Source organism: Dermacentor albipictus, chromosome 8, assembly GCF_038994185.2.
Source record: "Dermacentor albipictus isolate Rhodes 1998 colony chromosome 8, USDA_Dalb.pri_finalv2, whole genome shotgun sequence".
NCBI classification, from domain to species: domain Eukaryota; kingdom Metazoa; phylum Arthropoda; class Arachnida; order Ixodida; family Ixodidae; genus Dermacentor; species Dermacentor albipictus.
Window position 1 is genome coordinate 721,492 of NC_091828.1, and position 23,512 is coordinate 745,003.

General features: G+C 44.3%; 1 protein-coding gene across 7 annotated transcripts in view; it reads left to right on the forward strand.

Moving 5' to 3' along the window:
* Positions 1-23,512, forward strand: part of Hel89B (histone acetyltransferase 1) — a 506,945-nt gene that overhangs the window by 44,361 nt on the left and 439,072 nt on the right. For 5 of the 7 annotated variants that reach the window (XM_070523033.1, XM_070523034.1, XM_070523036.1 and 2 more), the window contains 2 exons: positions 394-436; positions 19,010-19,133. In XM_070523033.1, coding sequence (XP_070379134.1) covers positions 394-436; positions 19,010-19,133 — 167 coding nt within the window. The remainder of the gene's footprint in view (positions 1-393; positions 437-19,009; positions 19,134-23,512) is intronic. The other 2 variants (XM_070523038.1, XM_070523039.1) reach the window with 1 other exon arrangement.

A 23,512-nucleotide genomic window follows, 5' to 3' on the forward strand; every position in this document is an offset into this window, starting at 1 on the left:
TTGCTGGAAAAATGACGCACCTTTTAGGCAGTTCATGAGAAGTGATTTTATATGGCTAGATCAGTATGCTTAGAATAGGCAGTGGGTGTATTTGATGGCCCTTTGCGTGGAGTATTGTATGGGAATTAGCCTTCATGCCTGTTGCAAGCTTTCCTAACAAGCCTGGGCTAACGAGGCATACCTCAGATGGAGAGATGCAATTCATAAAAGGAGGAACTTGTTGGAAGAATCATACAATATTTTGGCAACTCGCTTGGTACTTGCTTCCATTTATAGTGCCCCCTTTTTACCTGATGATTTTGTGCATTTTGACGAAATGATGATCATCACTTAAAGATGTATGCTATGAATCGAGTTTTATGCTTTGCTCACACATTGTATGTCATTTCACAGGAAAAATTGACACTTCGAACAACCTGTTTATAAAATTGCCTAGGTGAGTGCTCTTGAAACTGCACAAATAGCACTAAGGTTTGCATTTGCATTGAAATGTCTTTGCATTGTCCCGCAAGCCTAAGCACATGGTGATGTTGGTTTATAGTAACTGCAACATAGCAGGAAAGATGATCTTAAGTATAAAGTTACACACATCATCAGCCTATTTTTGTGTCCACTGCAGAATGAAGGCCTCTTCCAGCGATCTCCAGTTACCCCTGTCTTGCACCAGCTACTCTATTTTATGTTTGCAAATTTCCTAATTTTATTGCACCACCTAATTCTCTTGCCATCCTCAATCCCTTCTCTTGGCACTCATTCTGTGAATATAGACCGACCGTCCATTATCTGCCCTAAGCATTGCCTAAATGGTCAGGGTCCCCTATGAGTGATTGGCTTAGATAAACATACTCTTGCACAGATTCTAGAGGCAGGCTGTTAATCACGAGTTCTTGTTGAACATTAACTGCATCTCCTGCATATTAATCTTCAGGCCTACTCCTAAGCTTTGTTGACTAAGGTCCTCAATAGTTTGTTGCAAGTCATCTACATCCACTACGGCGTGCCTCATAATCAGAAAGTGGTTTTGGCACGTAAAACCCCATAATTTAATTTTTTTTTATATGGCTGTAACCTAACCAGAAATCTAGCCCCTCAATACTGCTTGTTCTTACCACTAGCCTGTTATTCATGACTCACTCATCGGCATGAATTATTCAATGATTTATGCAATACAGGATATATAGTACATGGCTTTTGAAAAAATTGTCTTACGATTATGATACCCCATAATGCAAAATTTGAGCACAGCAGTAGGTGTTTTCATTTTGTGATTTGAGGCAGAGAACTTGAGACCAAAACGCTGCACCAACTGGAAGTGGGCCAGTGCTGTCAGTGCCTTCGCCGACGGAGGGTCAGTACGGGAACTCTGGCATGATGAGCGGCATCAAAGCCAGCTGTGAAAGAAGATGACTAAGGCGGGAACAGTGGCACAAGCGTGAGTGCCAGTATGGGAACACTAGCATGATGAGTAGCATCGGAGCCAGCTGTGGAAGAAGACGACAATGAACGCATGAGCAGTGGCATAAGCATGTTCGCACGATTAAGCCGAGGGACGCTGATGCTCAACCTGGGAATGAGCAGCACCCAATCTAAAGTAAATGAAAGGCTACAGGGAAAAATATTCGTAAATACATGGACCCATATGAAATTGAACCGAGGCTGTTAGAAGAGAAATGGCAAAAACATTGTCAGGCAGTTGTTGCTGAAGGGGTATGCACACTGTTGTATTAGTGTTATGTCGGGCATGTAGAGGCCTCACAATAGTGAGGGAGCATCTATGCCTGAGTCATGACTAGATTTTAAGGCATTAGCATTCTTAGGGTACCTCATGCACTTTCCAGGTGCTAGCTGTGTGTGTGTGTGTGTACATGCGTATGTTCATACTATCAGCTTCAAACGAAACGCAAAGAGCAGAGCATGTGGCCGAAGCCTAACTGACGGTATAGTAGCAGTAATGATGACTGTAGCAGTAATGATGAATTTTACTAAGCTCACTGCTGTTCACATTTTGACGCCGATAGCACATTCGGTTTTGGCTTGCTGTGCGATAATACCTGCCTTATACTGCAATATTTTAGCTTCTGTTTTCTTTGAATTTTCTTTTCTTGCTTTCAAATAAAAGAGAACCAGAACAGAAATAAAAACATTGTAGTATAGAGAGATCATCATCGCACAGTGCTGTCAAACTGGATGTACATGCCTGTCAATGGTGATGAATGGATGGCGTGGGTAGAGTGAAAACAAAATACGCTATATTGATGGGTGACTTCAATGCCAAGGTAGGCAAGAAGCAGGCTGGAGACAAGGCAGTAGGGGAATATGGCATGAGCACTAGGAATAGCAGGAGAGAGTTATTCGTAGAGTTTGCGGAACAGAATAATATGCGGATAATGAATACCTTCTTCTGCAAGTGGGATAGCCAAAAGTGGACGTGGAGGAGCCCGAACGGTGAGACTAGAAATGAAATAGACCTTATACTCTGTGCTAACCCTGGCATCATACAAGATCTGGACGTGCTCGGCAAGGTGCGCTGCAGTGACCATAGGATGATAAGAACTCGAATTAGCCTAGATCTGAGGAGGGAATGGAAGAAACTGGTACATAAGAAGCCGATCAATGAGTTAGTGGTAAGAAGGAAAATAGAGGAATTCCAGATCGAGCTACAGAACAGGCATTCGGCTTTAACTCGGGAAGAGGACCTTAGTGTTGACGCAATGAATGACAATCTTGTGGGCACCATTAAGGAGTGTGCAATAGAAGTCGGTGGTAACTCTGTTAGACAGGATACCAGTAAGCTATCACAGGAGACGAAGGTTCTGATCAAGAAATGCCAATGTATGAGAGCCTCTAACCCTACAGCTAGAATAGACCTGGCAGAACTTTCCAAGTTAATCAACAAGTGTAAGACAGCTGACATAAGGAAGTATAATATAGATAGAATTGAGCATGCTCTCAGGAACGGAGGAAGCCTAAAAGCAGTGAAGAAGAAACTAGAAATTGCCAAGAATCAGATGTATGCGTTAAGAGACAAAGCCGGCAATATCATTACTAATATGGATGAGATAGTTCAAGTGGCTGAGGAGTTCGAGATTTATACAATACCAGTATCCGCCACGACGATAATGGAAGAGATAAGTCTAGAGGGATTTGAAATCCCACAAGTAATGCAGGAAGAAGTAAAGAAAGCTTTGGGAGTTACGTAAAGGAGGAAGGCAGCTGGGGAGGATCAGGTAACAGCAGATTTGTTGAAGCATGGTGGGCAGATTGTTCTAAAAAAACTGGCCACCCTGTATACGCAATGCCTCATGACTTCGAGCGTACCGGAATCTTGGAAGAACGCTAACATAATCCTAATCCATAAGAAAGGGGACGCCAAAGACTTGAAAAATTATAGACCGATCAGCTTACTGTCCGTTGCCTACAAACTATTTACTAAGGTAATCGCAAATAGAATCGGGAACACCTCAGACTTCTGTCAAGCAAAGGACCAGGCAGGATTCTGTAAAGGCTACTCAACAATAGATCATATTCGCACTATCAATCAGGCGATAGAGAAATGTGCGGAATATAACCAACCCTTATATATAGCTTTCATTGATTACGAGAAAGCGTTTGATTCTGTCGAAACCTCAGCAGTCATGGAGGCATTACGGAATCAGGGGGTAGACGAGCGGTATGTAAAAATACTGAAAGATATCTATAGCGGCTCCACAGCCACTGTAGTCCTCCATAAAGCAAGCAACAAAATGCCAATAAAGAAAGGCGTCAGGCCGGGAGATACGATCTCTCCAATGCTATTTACAGCGTGTGTACAGGAGGTATTCAGAGGCCTGGATTGGGAAGAATTGGGGATAAGAGTTAATGGAGAATACCTTAGTAACTCGTGATTCGCTGATGATATTTCCTTGCTTAGTAACTCAGGGGACGAATTGCAATGCATGCTCACTGACCTGGAGAGGCAAAGCAGAATAGTGGGTCTAAAAATAATCTGCAGAAAACTAAAGTAATGTTTAAAAGTCTCAGAAGAGAACAGCAATTTACAATAGGTAGCGAGGCACTGGAAGGGGTAAGGGAATACATCTACTTATGGCAGGTAGTGACCGCGGATCCAGATCATGAGACAGAAATAGTTAGAAGAATAAGAATGGGCTGGGGTGCGTTTGGCGGGCATTCTCAGATCATGAACAGCAGGCTGCCATTATCCCTCAAGATAAATGTTTATAATAGCAGTGTCTTACCAGTACTCACCTACGGGGCAGAAACCTGGAGGCTTACGAAAAGGGTTCTACTTAAATTGAGGACGACGCAACAAGCTATGGAGAGAAGAATGATGGGTGTAACGTTAAGGGATAAGAAAAGGGCAGATTGGGTCAGGGAACAAACGCGAGTTAATGACATCTAAGTTGAAATCAAGAAAAAGAAATGGGCATGGGCAGGACGTGTAATGAGGAGGGAAGATAACTGATGGTCATTAAGGGTTACGGACTGGATTTCAAGGAAAGGGAAGCATAGCAGGGGGCGGCAGAAAGTTAGGGGGGCGGATGAGATTAAGAAGTTTGCAGGGACGACATGGCCAAAATTAGTACATGACCGGGGTTGTTGAAGTATGGGTGAGGCCTTTGCCCTGCAGTGGCCATAACCAGGCTGATGATGATGATGATGGATGACACTATACCTTCAATTATACTTCAGCCAAGTTCTCCGTTGTTTGCATTTCATTTGACACTGATAGTGTGTGTGTGTGTGTGTGTGCGTGCGTGCGTGTGTGTGTGTGTGTGTGCGTACGTGCGTGTGCGTGCACGCGAACTGTTCAACCTTTAATCTTCAACCCCACTCTTACACTCTCCCTGGTAAGGTCTTCAATCATTTGTTGTAACTCATCTGCAGTGTTGCTGAATACACGAATGTCATCGGCAAACTGAAGGTTGCTGAGGTATTTGCCGTCGATCCTTACTTCTAAACCTTCCCAGCTTAATAGCTTGAATTCTTCTTCCAAGTATGCAGCGAATAGCATTGGAGAGATTGTGTCTCCTTGTCTGACCCCTTTCTTTATAGGTATCTTCCTACTTGTGTAGAATTAATGTGGCTGTGGAATCGCTGTAGATATTTTCCAGGGTATTTACGTAAGCGGTCTGTACTCCTTGATTACATAATCCCTCTATGACTGCTAGTATCTCTACTGAATCAAATGCTTTTTCATAATCTATGAAAGCCATATAGAGAGGCTTATTGTACTCCGCAGATTTCTGAATAACCTGATTAACGACATGGATGTGATCCATTGTAGAGTATCCCTTCCTGAAGCCAGCCTGTTCCCTTTGTTGACTAAAGTCCGGTGTTGCCCTTATTCTATTGGAGGTTATTTTGGTAAATATTTTATATAATACTGGGAGTAAGCGAATCAGCCTATAATTTTTCAGTTCTTTAACGTCTCCCTTTTTGTGGTTTAGTATAATGTGCATTCTTCCAGTTTTCTGGGACCCTTGCAGTCGATAGACACTTCGTATAGAGAGCCGCCAGTTTTTCCAGCATTATGTTTCCTCCATCTTTGATTAAGTCGACTGTTATGTACAGAAATTTACAGAAGAATAAAAGTAGGTTGTAGTACATGCAGCAGACATTATCAGATCTTGACTGGAAGCTTACCATTATCACTAAAAAGAAAGGTGTACAGTTAGTGCATTCTACCGGTGCTAACATATGGGGCTGAAACTTGGAGATGACAAAGAGGCTCGAAAACAAGTTGAAGACTGCGCAAAGAGTGATGGGACAAAGAACTTTAGGCGTAAAGTTAAGATACGAGAAGAGAGCGGTGTGGGTCAGAGAGCAAATGGGGATAGGCAATATTCTAATTGACATTGAGAGAAAGTAATAGAGCTGGGCAGTTCATGTAATGCGTAGGTTATATAACTGGTGTACCATTAGGGTTACAGAATGGGTGCCAACAAAAGGGAAGCGCAGGACAGGGTTAATTGGAGATCGCAGAGAGAGGCCTTCGTCCTGCAGTAGACATAAAATAGGCTGATGATGATGATGAACATAGTCCGGCGCTTTTTCTATAGTAAGCCCATCTTCCATCCAGTGCAATCAATTCTTAGATATGTCCAATTGCTTCCATTTCATATGCATATGCTATGGGAGTGCCCAGCACAGTACACCCAGACTAACACCACGACTCTCTCGTCGAGGTTGCATGAGGCTCTGCGGAGCTCTGCCCTCGACGACCAAACCTGGGCGACCCAGCATGCCCGCAAGGCGGCGGCGAGGCAAGCCCTCGACGTCCCTTCGTGGGAGGCTTAGGCCCGGCCATCATAAAGTGCTGGTTCTACAATAAAAGTTTATTCCTCCTCCTCCCTCGAGTACATTGGGCTTAATTGTTTCTATGCACCCAGAATTCATGTCCCTGGTTTGAGTGATCATTCGCTCTTACACTTTAACATCACCATATTCTCCCCTCATGTCCACTGCAAACATAAAACAATTTGACTATAAAGGAACTAATTTTGACCTTATCAGTGAAAAATTAAGTGAATTCCAGGACACTTCGCAACTTTGATCTTGCGAATTTCGACCTTTGAGATGTTCAAGAAAATTGGAGTATATTTAACCAACTCATAGATAAATATTTGCCTGCCAGGGAAGTAGTATTGCACAATAATGCACCATGGTTTCTCAATACGCTTAAACTTCTCTGTAATAGAAAACAATGGCTGTTTCATTTGGCAAAGCTCCGGAACACTGTTGAATGTTGGGAATTGTACTTTAAGGCTGAGGCAGATTACCTAAATTCTGTTTGTGCAACTAAGACATCTTTCTACTTCACCTAACTTACTGTGTAATAACACCAAGAAATTCTGGAGCATTGTACAGGGAGATGAAAGCCTCGTGATATCTTTGAATAATGATTCAGGCGAACCCATACTGTCTGCTGATTGCTTTCTCATTGCTAGTAATTTTTGCTCTCATTATCCAGACGAGCTTGGCACTTTTTCTCGCAGAACTTTTCTCTAATGTCCGCTATTATGATAGAATATGCTGGTATTGTAAAGGCAATCAACTCTCTGATATTGTCTTCTTCTTGTGGGGCAGATAACTCAAAATTTCTAAAACAAACTGGATTGGAAGACAGGGAAGCTGGTTCCTATTCATAGATCTGGTCACACATGCTGTTCTCAAAACCACCACCCAGTTTCATTAACAAGCATTCCTTGTAAACTTAGGGAGCACATACTGTATTCTAACATTCTTAACTTCTTAGACTCAAATAACTTCTTTGCGGGTTGTTAGATATGGAGCTGTTTCCTGCGATTACTTCGAGTTCCCCAGACCACATCGGATTGCAGCACAGCTAATTGAGGAATGCAGAAGCAGGAAAGCGCATTCCAGAGGAGACACGTGCAAACAAGTTTGCGGCCCCCAGGTCGTGTGCCGCCGGGATTAGAAGGGGCCCTGGGACAATGGAGCTCAATCGTCCCCCTTCGCCTTTGAAGAAGGCATTTGCCACCGCTGCGGAGCCGAGTCACCGGGAGCAGGTGGGCCCTTGTACCATGGAGCATGAGCGCCCCCCTCCTTCTCCTCGTTAGAAGAAGTGCATTGCCAGTCTGCGAGGCAAGACCGCAGAGAGCCGCCAGGTGTGACACCGCGACACGGGCGCCTACCATTGGCTGAAAGTGGCGTCATCGGAGTGGACTCTCCTATTGGTCAAAAATGACGTGCTTACAGTGCTCTAAGGGTTTATAAGAAGCCTTCCAGAGAGATGCTGGGACATTCCCTGATTCCCTGATTCACCTCTCTCGAACTTCTTGCCGCGGGCCGCAGCGTCCGAGTTGCTGCCGGCCCGTAATGACTGTACGAATGTTACTGGACGCTCACCTCCTTGTAAATAATGTAGAATAAATACTCCCAAGTTGGGTCTTCATCCGCGAAGTCCGTACTCCAACCCCTACATCTGGTTGGCAGCGGTAGGATCGCCTCCGAATGCATCAGCTGGTGGCAGCGCTACGAATCAACCTTCGTCGAGAGAGATCCTAAGGAACCGGGAAGAGCGAAGAAGAGAGAGCCTTCGTCGAAAGTGGTCCGAAGAAACTGGGAGTAACGAAGAAGGAGCGAGCCTTCGACCCAGGGAGTCCGGAGGAACCGGGAACAGCGGACAAATGAACCGGATGGCAGGGTGCTGCAACCGTAAGTGAGCGCGTGGTTTTTTTCCTTATGATTCGCCAGACTCAAATGTTGTGTGTTCATTTTGATAGTTCTGGGAATCGGGAGTTTGTTGCATTGTGTGTTTGCACAAATTAATTAAGGAAAACAGTTTTAACCACCTGTCGGGGCAGCTGCCATGGATCTTAGAAGGTTGACGAGGTTAGACTTGTTGTTGGTGTGCGACGATTTGGGAGTTGAGGCGGACGAACGGATGAAAACGCCAGCTATCATAAAGGCGATTGAAGATAGTGGCAACGATGTCAAAAGCATTGAGCTTGCTTGGGAGGTGATACAGGAGCCACGGGAGCGTGTGCGTCGTGTACGTGTGCGAGAGCGTCGTGAACTTAAGAGTAAGAGTAAGCATGAAGAACGCGAGAATGAACGGAAGCATGAGCTTCAAGAACTTACTCTTAGGTGTGAACTTCACGACCGTGAGAATCAACGTAAGCTTGAGCGTGAGCAAAAGTATGAGAGAGAGAAGGCAGCACTGATCAAAGAGATACAGTATTGTGATCAGTTATTGGCACAGAGACAACGGCTGTCTGAGAATTCTGTAGGAAGTACAGAGCGAAAGAATGAAGAAGTGTCTAGCAGATTTTCGCCAGAAGCCGACGAAAAGAGTAGTGCCTGTGAGATTGGCTGCCGATTCATAAGTGAAAGGGAAAGGCTAGCTGCTAACGATGCCTTAGTGGCAACAGAGGCCGTTAAAGGCCGCAAGGAGAGCGACGAGGTGCTGTGCCAACAGATGACTGTAGAGACAGCTAGGCCAGCTGCGAACAAATTGGCACAGTTACCGCGCGTGTGCGTCGCTGGTAATGTTAGCGAGGTTGCTAGCGAAGAAAAGGGTACTGCTGACCCGACAGAAGCGAGCACCCATGTAGAGCCAGATGTGCGTGCAGAAGTGAAGTGCGAGCTGAGCGGTGCAGTTGAGGGTAATTCTCAGGATTGCGAGCTGCGTAGCTCAAGAGAATACAACTGCATTGTTCGGGGATCGGTGCGGCTCTCCGCCAGTCTAGATGGCCTAGATAGGGATGATTCAGTTGTTAATCATTCGGACTGTGCGCGTGAGACAGCGATCGATACCGACGGGCTGTGTGCCGATGCACAGCGTGAGCTGGGCAATGTAGTAGAGGGCAGTTCGCAAGAGTGCGAGTTGTCTAACTCGAGTAAAGCCTGCTGCATTGTTCCAGAGTCGGTTGGGCTGTCCGCCAGTCGAGGCAGAGAGAGTGTTGGTTTAAGTAAGAATCACTCAGACTGTGCGGGTAAGAGACCGATCCGGGCCGACGAAATGTGTACCGGCCAGCACGAGGCACGAGAAGGCGACATGAAAGCGAGTGCAAAGAGAAAGCGCCGTAAAAAGAAGCGCGGTAAAGACCGAAAGACGGTAATTAATGTAGCGCCGCCAAAGATGGCGCGTAACCCAAATGGGCAGGGCGCGAGGAAAAAGATGCGGTCGTCTCGGACGATGTCGACGCATCGAAAACGTTCAAGCCACCGGTCAAAGGGGGACCGCGAAGAATGTTCTGCATGGACGCGGACAAAGGGCACGAGGCAGTTAAACTCCTCGTCGTTCCGTAGTTCTTTTCACAGCTCAGCGTGTAGTTCGAAGAAACGCAAGGTGGCAGGACGAGACCAGGTGGGGAATAGCGACGCGGTCAATCGAGTTTGTGTTGAAAGCGGGGCGGGAGGACGCAAATTTGCAGGAGACCGTAACGTCTTGAAGGAGCTGATAGTGAGTCAGCCCTTTTGTTGTTCCTCCATAGCCAGAGTAGCTTGTAAACTTCGCCCACCGCGGGTTCGACTCAAAGTATGAGTCAGACGTAAGCGTTTGGAAAGGGAGGCCAAGAGAGCTTCCGTAGAAATGAAGTGTTTTGTTTGTTATTTTGAGCATCGGAATGTTTTCGCGATTTGAGACTAGGATTTCTTTCAATATGTAAGGTTTGAGCTTTGTTTATGTTTTCGTTCGAGAAGCTCAAGATTTGAAAGATGCATTTGTGTAAACATGTAGTCTCGCGAGATGCTCATTAATAAGTAGATAGGCTTTTTTTTTGTGTGTGAGTAACCTGAAGGTCAAGGTTATCGTTGAGAGGCCTATCGTAATGCGCGCGTGTGTTATTTAACCTTCTTTCTTTTTAAGCGTTTTCTGAATTTTCTAAGGTTAAGCGCGTAGATTTTCAGTAAGTGCGTGATTTGCACGGAGAAGCGTTTTTAGTTCCATTAGCGCGTGTCCTGTGTGGAAAGAAGGAAGCAGACTTTGACTGGGTTGCTAGTGTGTGTGGAGGGCAGCCGTATTCTGACTTCTTTAGTGAGCGTGCGTGGAAAGAGTTAGTAGAAGACGCATCATTTTAAGGGTTCTGCGGAGTGTGTAAGTCCCGCGAGTTTAATTGTTCGTTTAAGTCACGTGTCCTAGAGGGACTAAAGGAAGAAACGTGAGTAAGCGTAAATGAAAAGTTTGCCTACAACGCAAGTACGCGTTTTGTTTAGTGACCACAAGGCTAGTGCGCTTGTGATTACGTACTTGTGAGGTTGACCAGATTGTTCAGTGGCACCAATACGTGCGATAAGTACGCCACTGCGATAGATCGGAAACATGCTGTTCGTGTAGTTGGGCCACTTAAGTTATGTTCGGCTGTTTTCATTTGTTGTTTGTATCGTCAACGACCCTTTTGTTTTGCAACAACAATAGTACTCTGGTCTTGTCGGCAATCGAGGAGAAATGGATAGCTGTTTGGAAGGGTGGTTGGAACTGCTTTGTCAAAATTGGGGAACTAAAAGATCAGGGTTGATTTTGACTCAGTAATAGCCTGGCGAGTCAGGGGTGAAGAGCCTGCGCTTACGCGTGGTGCAGCGCTGTGTTGTTTGGTTTGTTTGACGTATGTTCTCCAGGGCCCAGGATCCCGAGGGTTGTCAAACGAGGCTCGACCCCAGTACCCTGCAGCTTCTTTCAGCGTTCCTCATGGCCAGCGAATTGAGTTCACCGGCCATTCAGAACAACCGGGGCGAGGACGAGCTGTTAGATATGGAGCTGTTTCCTGCGATTACTTCGAGTTGCCCAGACCACATCGGATTGCAGCACAGCTAATTGAGGAATGCAGAAGCAGGAAAGCGCATTCCAGAGGAGACACGTGCAAACAAGTTTGCGGCCCCCAGGTCGTGTGCCGCCGGGATTAGAAGGGGCCCTGGGACAATGGAGCTCAATCGTCCCCCTTCGCCTTTGAAGAAGGCATTTGCCACCGCTTCGGAGCCGAGTCACCGGGAGCAGGTGGGCCCTTGTACCATGGAGCATGAGCGCCCCCCTCCTTCTCCTCGTTAGAAGAAGTGCATTGCCAGTCTGCGAGGCAAGACCGCAGAGAGCCGCCAGGTGTGACACCGCGACACGGGCGCCTACCATTGGCTGAAAGTGGCGTCATCGGAGTGGACTCTCCTATTGGTCAAAAATGACGTGACTTACAGTGCTCGAAGGGTTTATAAGAAGCCTTCCAGAGAGATGCTGGGACATTCCCCGATTCCCTGATTCACCTCTCTCGAACTTCTTGCCGCGGGCCGCAGCGTCCGAGTTGCTGCCGGCCCGTAATGACTGTACAACTGTTACTTGTCGCTCACCTCTTTGTAAATAATGTAGAATAAATCCTCCCAAGTTTGTGGTTTCCATCCCGAAGTCCGTACTCCAACCCCTACAGGGTGCTCAACATGGCTTCTGCCGATCCTAGTCATGCGACATGCAACTACTACTTTTTGTACTGGACAGAAGTTCCCTAGTTGACTGCATATATTTAGACCTCGTCTAAGTGTTCGATAAAGTATGCCACGCACTTGTTATGGTCAAACTTTGAGCATTAAACCTTGATCATAAACTATTAACATGGCTAGAATATTTTATTACCAATCGATTTCAGTATGTCACGGCTAATGGTCACAATTCTTCACCAACATATGTTCCATCTGCCGTCCCTCAGGGTTCAGTTTTTTTTTAAGGGGTTTTACGTGCCAAAACCACTTTCAGATTATGAGGCACGCCATAGTGGAGGACTGCAGAAATTTAGACCACCTGGGGTTCTTTAACGTGCACCTAAATCTAAGCACACGGGTGTTATTGCATTTTGCCCCCATCGAAATGCGGCCGCCGTGGCCAGAATACGATCCCGCAACCTCGTGCTCGGCAGCCCAACACCATAGGCACTGAGCAACCACGGCGGGTGTCAGGGTTTTAGGCCCAATGCTTTTTTAAATTTACTATAATGATTTACCAAGTCATATATCTTCTAATTTTCACCTTTACGTCGATTATTGTGTTGTGTATGACAAGAAATTCGCAGTGAGCACGATGAACATAGAGTCAGACTTAGAGTGTATAATGGATTGGTGTGAAAAGTGGCTTGTGGAAGCAAACATTAATAAATGCAAATTCATGCATGTTTTTCACGCAAACAAACGCTGCCCAGTTTATAACCCAGGGTGTCTACCAACCGGGAAAACCGGGAATTCTCAGGGATTTTGAGTAGTCTGGAAAAACTCAGGGAAATCTAAGGGAATTTGTGCTTCTATCAGGGAAAATTAGCTGTAATTGTTTGCGAGGGTCAAAAGTCGCGTTAATGCTGGCTCGAGAAACAAACAGGACTCGTAACGAGTCGTCGTTGGCTGGAGGAGTAGCCAGTGTACAGTCAACGACCGACTTTCCGGATTCCCGATAACTCGGACGTCTTCGCGGCACCACCACGTACCCCAAAGAGTCAATGTGTCATAACGTCTGAAATTTCAGACGCAAGAACTGTTCCGTCCAATTTTCTAAACGTTTTGCTTGATCGCAGGTCCGAGACGGCATTAATGAAAACCACCACCGCTGCTATTTTAATTAGCTCGCCGCCTTGAACCGGTGCTCTCGCACGCAGATCCGCTGGCAGCCGTAGCCACCACTGCGGCAACGCTAGGCCTAGCTGCTTCGACGTTCGCTGTTAAGCTTCTTGTCGTTCGGTGCCGTGTTTCTTCATTTCTCCGCTGACAGCAATAATTTTGTCTTTGAAGCTCGGAAAGCACGGCGCATTGCATAATGCTCTTTCCCGAAAGTCTGCTTCGCCTCATTACAGTCATGTAACGCGGTGAAGCGTAACAAGCTTAGGAAGGGGCAATTGTCGCGGGACACTGTATGTATTCCTTAATTGTACACGTGTGCATCCGCCCTCACCTGTCACAGTAGGAGCACCGATATGCCTAATAAGTGCACTGACAGGCATTCAGAGCTTTTTTCAGACGTACATGTGTCGATTTTAGCCCTTAAGGGCAGTAAAAGACATGAATTTATTTTTTCGGACTGCCTGATTTTTAGGAAGTTTTCGCGGCCCGTAGGGGGTCCGAAAAAGGACGTTGGCTGTAAATTGACCAAGAGTATTCTTCAAATGGTCCGTGGGGCGAACGCGCGGCGAAAGGAGGACGAGAACAGAAGGGATTGACGCACTGAGGAATGAACGGGGAATTAAGTATGCGACCGCTTCTTTGAAGGAGCCTGCGCTCAAAAAACAAATTGTTGGCGGATGCTGAGATGCAGGTGTCCCTCATCCAAACCAAAGTAAACTCTTTAAAGCAGTGAAACACAACACTGAGGCGTCTTGCATGAGCTGAGAGTATGTCAGGACAGTTGCATGACACTGAGCATGCTATCAGTTGATAGAAATGGCTCATATTCGAAAATATTTGCTTCTGTATGCATCTCCTTTTTATTTGTACTAGAGAATGTCCAACTCGATTTGAAAATTTTTTCGAAGACATTTTATTTGCTGTACATTTTAATAACCCCTCCCTTATATTCTTTTTTTGAATAACATAAACACTACTCCTTAGTATTCAAATTGGATTAAGTCGGTTTTCTTAAAAATTTTTTTCATATGCTTACTAGAGAGTGACAGCATAGGGCGATATGGTTTCAGCGCGACTTGACATAAAACACAGTTCTGCATCACTTAGGAAATTTTTCAAAAGCACTCGGGGAAAACCTGAAAAACTCGGAATTTGGAAATGTCAACTTGGTAGACACCCTGATAACCTTAAAAGTACTACATTTCAACAAGTTTCATGCTATTGGTATCTCGGAATCAATATAATTTCTGATCTAACATGGAACACTGTAATAATTAATGGCACAAATCGAATGGTGGGGTACTTACATTGAAATTTCAGTAAGTCTCCAACAGATCTAAAATTGCTTCTTTGTAAAACCCTTGTGCGCTGTAGGGGTTGAAGGACGGACTTCGGGATGAAAACTAAACTTGGGAGGATTTATTCTACATTATATACAAGGAGGTGAGAGACAAGTACCAGTCGTACTGTCATTACGGGCCGGCAGCAACTCGGACGCTGCGGCCCGCGGCAAGAAGTTCGAGAGAGGTGAATCAGGGAATCGGGGAATTTCCTGGTCTCTCTGGAAGGCTTCTTATAAACCCTTCGAGCACTGGAAGTCACGTCATGTTCGACCAATGGGAGAGTCCGCTCAGATGACGCCACTTTCAGCCAATGGTAGGCGCCCGTGCGATGGTGTCATACCCGGCGAAGAGTCGGCGCCTGGTCCTCCTCTCTTGATCCCCCTGCGGTCTTGCCTCGCAGAGTTGCAATGCGCTTCTTTCAAGGAGGAGAAGGAGGGGGGCCGCTCATGTTCCATTGCACGAGTGCCCACCTGCTCCCGGTGGTACGGCTCCGCAGTGGTGGCAAATGCCTTCTTCAAAGGCGAAGGGGGACGATTGAGCTCCATTGTCCGAGGCCCCTTCTAATCCCGGCGGCGCACGACCTGGGTGCCGCAAACTCGTTTGCACTTGTCTGGTGCTCCTCTGGAATGTGCTTTCCTGCTTCTGCATTCCTCAATTAGCTGTGCTGCGATTCGATGTGGTTTGGGGAACTCGAAGTAGCCTCAGGAAACGGCGCCATATCTAACAGCGCCCCAAATTAGAATATGCCATTGCTGTTCGGGATCCTGGCTGTGGTAACCCTAATAATGAACTTGAACTGGTTCGGAACAATGCCTTTCGCTTCATACTAGCCAGATATTTTCGTAGATTGGGCATAACAGCAATGAAAGCCAGTTTATTGCTACGAAGAAAAGCCTTTCGCTTATGCTTATTTCACAGTCTACCATCATCATCTACATGCTGAGCTCATCCCTGCACCTACGTGCCTTCCATTGCGGGTCGACCACATTAGTAAAGTTGGGTGTACACCCTCTTGCACAAACACATTTCTGCATTCTTTCATACCGAACACCTCACGTCACTGGAACCACCTCTCTGCTAATCTTGTTTCCATCATAGATCATACTTTGTCCAATCTTTATTTGCATTTTTGAATTGTAGCTAACTATGCCACATAGCAACTAATTTTTTGTTACATGGTTTTTGTTTTATCATTATTTCTTGAATTCTGCCTTAATGGTTTCTGCATTACCATTTCTTCTGTATAACTTAGTATAACTTACCTTTCTTTAGTAGCCATTCCTCTCTACAATGCATTTGCATTTGAGGGTATTTGGAATAAATAAATAAATATATTTGAGTCCATGTGCTTCTTAGAGAAGCACGAAAGAATTAAATTGAGTTTGGGGGTTTTACATGCCAAAACCACAATTTGATTATGAGGCACGCCATAGTGAGGACTTTAAATAATTTTGACTACCAGGTGACCTTTAACATGCCGCCAATGCACGGGACATGGGTGTTGTTGCATTTTCCTCCCATCGAAATGTGGCCGGGATTTTATCCTGCGACCTTGTGCTTAGCAGTGCAACACCATAGCTGCTTAGCCAAAGAGGTGGGTGAAGTGCGAAAGATGAATCCTGCTGTTTTACTCGCCTCGTACAAAACTCGTTTCAAAGGCGGCAATACGTTGTGTCGCTGTGTTGATTCAATGCTAAAAGCATTATCATCGACGGTCATCTTGAGATGTTTTCTGCCCAATTTTATGAATGGTACTGAAATAAAGAAATGTCACATAAGGGCATTTCTCATAGACTAATGTTAACAGTGCTGACATTTCAAGTAAAAGCTAGCGCTGAAAAGTTGGAAAAATATATAAAAGACAATAAAATTGGAAACATGCTCGTCATTTGTTTTTGTTTCCAGTCTTTTTGTGCAGTACTGTTTTTATTGCTCAGCTTTTAGGCTTGCATTGCCTTTGGGGGTAAATATATTGTCGCAGTACTCCATAAAATGAGCATAGAATCTTTTTTTTTTTTTTCGTTGTCTCTTTTCTCAGAATCGAGTATATTGAGACTTTTGAGTTCAGTTGAGAACAGTGTTTTTTTTGTGCTTGAGCAAGTATCTTATTATTTTGACATTGATAAACAATAAAAAAAAAGCTAATCACTTATATACTTCTTACTTATCTAGCAAAGATGCCAAAAGCTGTTTTTGAAGTTGCCTTCACTTGAAACAGGGTTTGGGTACGGGCTAGTTGGTATTCCATTGTAAACATCACTTACAGCACATACATAAACAGAGGAACTCAAAAAATGACAAAGACAAGCACTGACTTCCAACTGATTTTTATTTTGAGTAACAAGCATATATACCAAGCCACCAAGACAAACGAGTGCGCATGTGCGACCTCAGAAAACAAGTTCTTTATCTGTTAATGCAAATGACGGCTTACTACTTAGCTAGGCATCCTAATGAAAACACTAGGCTTATCATTGAAGTAGCAGTGATCACTGAAGGTGACTCGGTTAGTAAGCAGTCAATTGCATTAACAGATTAAGAACTTGCTTTTATGAGGTCGCATATGCGTGCTCCTTAATCTTAAGGAGGTGGTCATGGTTCCTTTGAATTTTGTATGCGTACTCGTGCTGGCTTCGTGCTTTGGAGGCGGCGCTTTTGTCTTGGTGTCTTTGTATATATGCTTTGTTACTCAAAATAAAAATCAATTGGAAGTCAGCACTTGTCTTCGTAATATTTTCGGTCCCTCTGTCTATGTACGCGCTGTGATTGATCTTCACTTGAAATATTTGTTTTTCCCTTTAGTACAAACAGTGTACAAACAAAGCTAGCCTTGTTCCATATCCTTGCAATTCTTTCCGGTTCGTTCTCAAATGAGATGGTCTTAAACCAAGTGTTGAGTGGCAGATGTTTTTTTGTGTGCAGTCTCTACTTTCTTCTTAGCTTCACTTTGAGAAAAAAATACATAAAAGATAAATGCTCATGACAGCTGGCCAGAAACAAAAGGCTTATAATCTAAATGCACGGCTGCTGGTTTGACATGTGCTTTTGTGTATGTTTTGAAACTGTCTTTGTGTGGACCGGCTGTTCTGGATAGGAAATGTTGCATCTGTGTTTATAGCAGCGAAGGTTGTGGAAGTGCTTTAGCTGCAAATTTTGATGCCAATGGAGGCTAAAACATATGCCGAACAGAAACACTAAAACTTGTTTGAGCAAACTTGGCTTTCGTTATAACTACCTGTCGGTTTTGTGTTTGAGCTCGTATGTTTAGCTACCCTCTGGTCGGTGTCTGTTCTCACTCTGTATTTTTTCCCTAGGCATTATGAACCAAGTAGCCCAGTAACAAGCTTTATGAAGCTATGTTCCTCCTGCATCATGCCATTTCTTTAGTGTTTTTTTTTTTTTTGTCACAAGTCAACATTTTAGCGAGCCATATTGTCGTTGCTACTAGCTGTGCAAGATATCTTGCCTTCTGCCTTTGGAAACGCCCAGTGCCTTTAGAAGTGTTAGTGCTGTTTGGGCATGTTAAGTGCCTCTGCTGCATACTGCATGCTGAAATAAAACAGCGCGCAACAATAAGGACGGTTAGTGTGGTGTGTGTGTGTCTCTTTCTATCAGGGCTCGCTTTGGCATGCTGCTTTATTTTAGATGATACATACGGAACTTTGATGGCAAATTCGGTTGCTTTTTTACTATACCTGCAATTTCTGTGCTTGCACCAGTCCATGTGTCCATAGAGTTTCATTCAATAATACAATAATTACTAGAGGAAACTTTGGCACCAGTGTCTACGGGAGCTGCAATGGGAGCAATTTGTACCAGCATGGGAATCATGAGAAGTACATGGATTTGCCTAAATTTCGTCCTTCTGGCTTCAAACAGCTTTGTAACTTTGTAAACTCGCCATTTTCAACAATGGGTGAATAAATGTACACTTGCCAACTGAAAAAATTCAAAACCACAGATTGACGTTTCGGCGCCCAATATGGGTGCCTGAATGCATGATGGTCTTTATTATATATGCGTCGGAAGATGTGATGCGTTTGCGTGCAACTCGGGGAGGATTCCCCGTGTCCGGTTTATCGTGTTAGTAGTAGATTCTATGCAGAATGATTCAAGGAGTAATCGGGACAACAATTTTTTTTCTCTCTTATGATGATGGAAGCCGAGTGCCAGTTAATACGGTGTCCAGTCTTTTCGTGATGCTCTGCGAGGGCGCTGGAAACCGTGTGTCTTTTGGCTACATCACTGCGGTGCTGCTGTAGCCTTCTTTTAAAGTTCCGTGTCTCGCCTTTGTTAACACACCTGGCAGTCCTGGCAAGGAATTTTGTAGATGACGCCCAGAAATTTTTCTTTTTCGAGGCGGTCTTTGACTAGGACGAGTTGTTGTTTCAGCTTGCTTGAAGGGACGTGGCAGATTTGTACATCATAATCTTTGAAAATTCTTGACATTGACTCGCTCACGCCTCGTGCATGGGGGGAGATGATGCCCGTTTTCTTGTTCTCATCGGTCTTACAGGGGGTTCAGCTGCATGCTTTTCTTGAGTCTTTATAAACTGGCTGGGGTAGCCATTGCTGACCAAATAGCTGACCAATTGCTGACCATTGCTGACCCCATGCAGGCTCGACCGTCTGTTTCTCCTCCTGGACACGGGCTCCTCACCTGTGACACGACGAGCGGCCGCAGTCCAGTTGGGTGAGGTGCAGAAGCTCCACCCACATGAACTGCACAACCTTCTGGCCAAGGTTTGTATCTGGGGCGTGCACTGTTCTTTTGTTGCTTTCGGGGTGTCTACCAACTGGGAAAATCGGGAATTCTCAGGGATTTTGAGTATGGAAAAGCTTTGGGAAAAACTCGGGGAATTTGTGTCTCTATCAAAGAAAATTAGCTGTAATTTTATCGAAAGGGTCGAAAGTTGAATGCTGGCTCAAGTAACAGACAGGAATCGTAATGAATCGTCTTTGACACCCTGTCGTTGGCTGGAGAAGTTGCCAGTGTTTAACCGACTTTCTGGATTCTCGATAATTTGGGCGGCTTTGCGGCACCACCTTGTACCCCATAGATTCAGCGTATCAGAACGTCTTAAGTTTCGGACGCAAGAACTCTTCGCCGTCCAATTTTCCGGATGTTTTGTCACGACTGCAGGTCCGAAAAGGCATTAATCAAAGCCACCACTGCTGCAATTTTGATTATCTCGCTGCCTCGAACCGGCACTCTCGCACGCAGATACGCTGGCAGCCGTACCCACCACTGCGGCAACGCTAGGCCTAGCTGCTTCAACGTTTGCTATGAAGCTTCTTGCCATTGGGTGCAGCATTTTTTTATTGAAAAAATTCGCTGCTGTCACCAATGGTACAGACCTTGTGATCCTCGTGATTGGCTTAGAAGTTTGGAAACCATGGTGCGTTGCACAATTCCGGTTCCCGAAAGTCAGCTTTGTCTCTGTACAGAAATGTTACTTGGTGAAGCATACAAAAAGTATTGCAGTGAAGCATAACAAGCGTGAGAAGGGGGCTATTGCCACGGGGCACAGTATGTATTCCTTAATTATACACGCCTGCACCCAGTATTTCCTGTCACAGTACAAGCACCGACATGCCTAATACATGTACCGACAGGCCTTCAGAGAGTTTTTGAATGTGCCTGTGGCAGTTTGAGCCCTTAAAGGCAGTAAATGACATGCATTTATTTTTTCCTACTGGCCAATTTTTCGGACGTTTTCGCGGCCCCTAGGGAGTTCGAAAAATCAGATGTGGATTGCGCAACTGACCAAGAACATGCTTGAAATGATCCGTGGGGCAAATGAGTGGCGGAAGGAAGACAAGAACGGAAAGGAGCTACACATTGAGGAATGAATGAGAAAGGAGGCGTGCAGCCGCCGTTTTGAAAGAGCTTGAGCTCAAAAAACAAAGTGTTGGCTGATGCAGAGATGCAGGTGTCCCTCATCCGAACCAAAATAAACTCTTTACAGCAGTGAAACACAACAGTGAAGCGTCGTGCACGGTCTGAGAGTATGTCAGGACAGTTGAAGTTGACTTACGAGCTGTTGAGAGAGAATCTCAATTGTGACAAAGTTCGGGCCTTATACCACTGAGCTTGCTATCAGTTGATAGAAATAGGTCATATTTGAAGATACAACGGTCGTTCAACTCAATCTGGGACTTTTTTCTTTCCCAGTTGAAATGGACGCCTAGACTGGAGGTTTTGTATGCAGCAGAAACGAGCACCTGCGTCCTGTTACTGGTAGATGGTGCTAATTTCCTGCACTTCTGGATAGGCTGTTATTCAAGATGGCGGACAACAGTGTGAACGTCTACGTGGAACAGCGTGTTGTGATCAAGTTTTTATAAACGAGGGTGTAAAACCTGCTGAAATTTACAGAAAACTTCAGGTTCAGTGCGGTGATGTCGCACTCGGTCGCAGTAAGACATTTGAATGGTGTAAGCATTTTAAAGATGGCCGTATCTCTATTACTGACGATCGCAATCGTGGTGGATCACAGCCCACAAGAGTCATTCTTGAGAACATTCAGTGCATGGAGCAGCTGATCGTGGACGATCATCGCATAACCTGTCGTGAAATTTTAAGCGTGTGTAATCTGTCGTTAGGAACAGCGAACACAATAATTCATGACCATTTGTTCCAAAAAATGAATGCACGCTGGGTCCCAAAGCAGCTGTCTGCTTTTAGAAGAGTTGAATTCTGTAGAGAACTTAAGGAACACTATGAAAGCGAAGACCAGGATTTTCTGAATCGCATCGTGACATGTGACGAAGATGGGTTCACAATTTCACCCCAGAATCGAAAAGAGCATCAAAGCAGTAGAAGCATATAGAAACGCCACCTTCCAAGAAATTTCGACCAGCTGCGTCTGCTGCTAAAGTGATGGGAAGTGTATTCTGGGATAAACAGGGAATCATTCACGTTAATTTTTTACCACATGGTGTCACTATCAACAGGGAGTACTACTGCCATGTTCTGCGTGATGTGCACAAGAGTTTACGGGTTTGATCACAAATGGTGTGGTCTTTTTGCAAGACAATGCATGACCACATACCGCTCAAAGCATATGCCAGACAATCCAGGAACTTGGCTGGCAGATATTACCACACACCCCCTATAGCCCTGACTTAGCACCAAGTGATTTCCACCTGTTTGGGCCCCTGAAGGAATTACTTGGAGGAAAACATTTGAACACTGATGATGAAGTGAAGAATGGTGTCCTACAATGGTTGCATCGTAATAATAAATCTTTCTATGCTGAAGCACTTCAGGCATTTGTTAAACGCTGGGATAAGTGTATAACTGTACCTGAAGGTTCTGTAGAAAAATAAATCCACTTTCCACACTTTGAAATGTGTTCTTTTATTTGTTTTTAAAAAAGTTCCGGATTAACTTGAACGACCCTCGTATTTGCTTCTGTATGCGCCTCCTTTTAATTCGTATTTGAGAATGTCCGACTCGATTTGCAATTTTTTTCGAAAACATTTTATTTGCTGTGTATTTTACTAACCCCTCCCTTATATTCTCTTTCTGAATAACATAAGAACACTACTTCTTAGTATTCACATTGGACTAAGTCGTTTCTTAAAATTTTTTTTTCATATGCTTACTATAAAGTGACAGCATTGGGTGATATGGTTTCAGCCCGTCTTGACATTTTCGCAAAGGCACTCGGGAAAAACCTGGAAATCGCGGCGAATTTGGAAATGTCAACTTGGTAGATACCCTGGCTCCATTAGGCGCCCATTTCCAGGAATAACCTGAAATCTGGTAAAACCTGGAATTTTTGTGCAATTCCAGTGTTGGAAAAATGCAATCAATCAACCAATCAAAGCAACTTTATTTTGCAACTTTACAAAGCGAAAAAGATGGGCGAAGAAAAAGCTGTTACACTGCAACTTGACGGCTCCAGCCACCCATCAGCAATGGAGACGAAACACATTTAGCATTACTAATCATTCATAAAAAGCACTGTACCAGACATACAATGAATCCAAGATTACATTACAATCAAACGCGCCTCTCTAAGGACATGTAGGAAGTAAGAATGAAATACATGTAGAAAGGCTAAGTACTCATAATATACATACAGTATACAATACTCATATGAGAATGAGTATACTCATATGAGTATGTATACTCATATACATACATTCCCGTATACAATATTGTCTACTAGTTTGGGGGGTTACATCAAAGTATAATTTGGAACGACTATACATAATGCAGAAGAAAAGTATACGATTCATTCAAAACCTGTCCAGTCGTGATCATACATCCCCATACTTTGCCGAGAACCGGATACTTCATATAGAAATGTTATATAAACAGCGTTTGTTGGAATTTATATTTCTCGAATTAAAAGCAAATCGTGAGCTGTTTTTTCGTACATATACAAATACGGAGACACCATATTATTTCAGAAATAAAAACTTTGTAAAGATTAAAACGAGAACTAGATACGGTGTGCAATTATTAAAATGGCAAATTCCGAACCTACTGAATTGTTACCCATCGTTTTTAGATACAATGGAGAGTGCTCCCTCCTTGCTTGCTTTCAGAAAACTAACCAAAATGTATTTCCTCCAACAGTTGTAATTTTGTTGTACATTTTTTTTTGTTCTCTTCAAATCCAATTGTAATCCATTGGCCTTAATAATTCTGTGTCTTGTTGATGATGAATGTGTTGGCTACTAATTCTGTCATTCTTCCTTATCTTGCTTTATCGTGTTGGATACTCTATACATGCATTTTTATTTGTATGTGTTTGATATTATGCAGTGTGTTTTGAAGCTTGTTGCGCTCATGTTGTGTGCTGCGCGTGCTGTCTGGTGTCAAAGGCCTAGTCAGGTGGCTTTTTAATGCCGCCTTTTGCCTTGGCACCAAGACAAACCGCTCTTGAGCGTTGTTTTGTCAATAAACAAACAAACAAATGCAATGGCTAGACACACACGCACACACAAAAAGAACTATATAATATATATTGCGTGAATAAACTTCTTATGTCTTTCTTCGCTAACATTCGCTAATGTTGTGATGTCAATATTTAGTGTGTCATAGTGATTTAATGTCCGTTGGCAATGTATGCCGAATTCTCTGTCGGCCGTACTGTGTGCGCGAA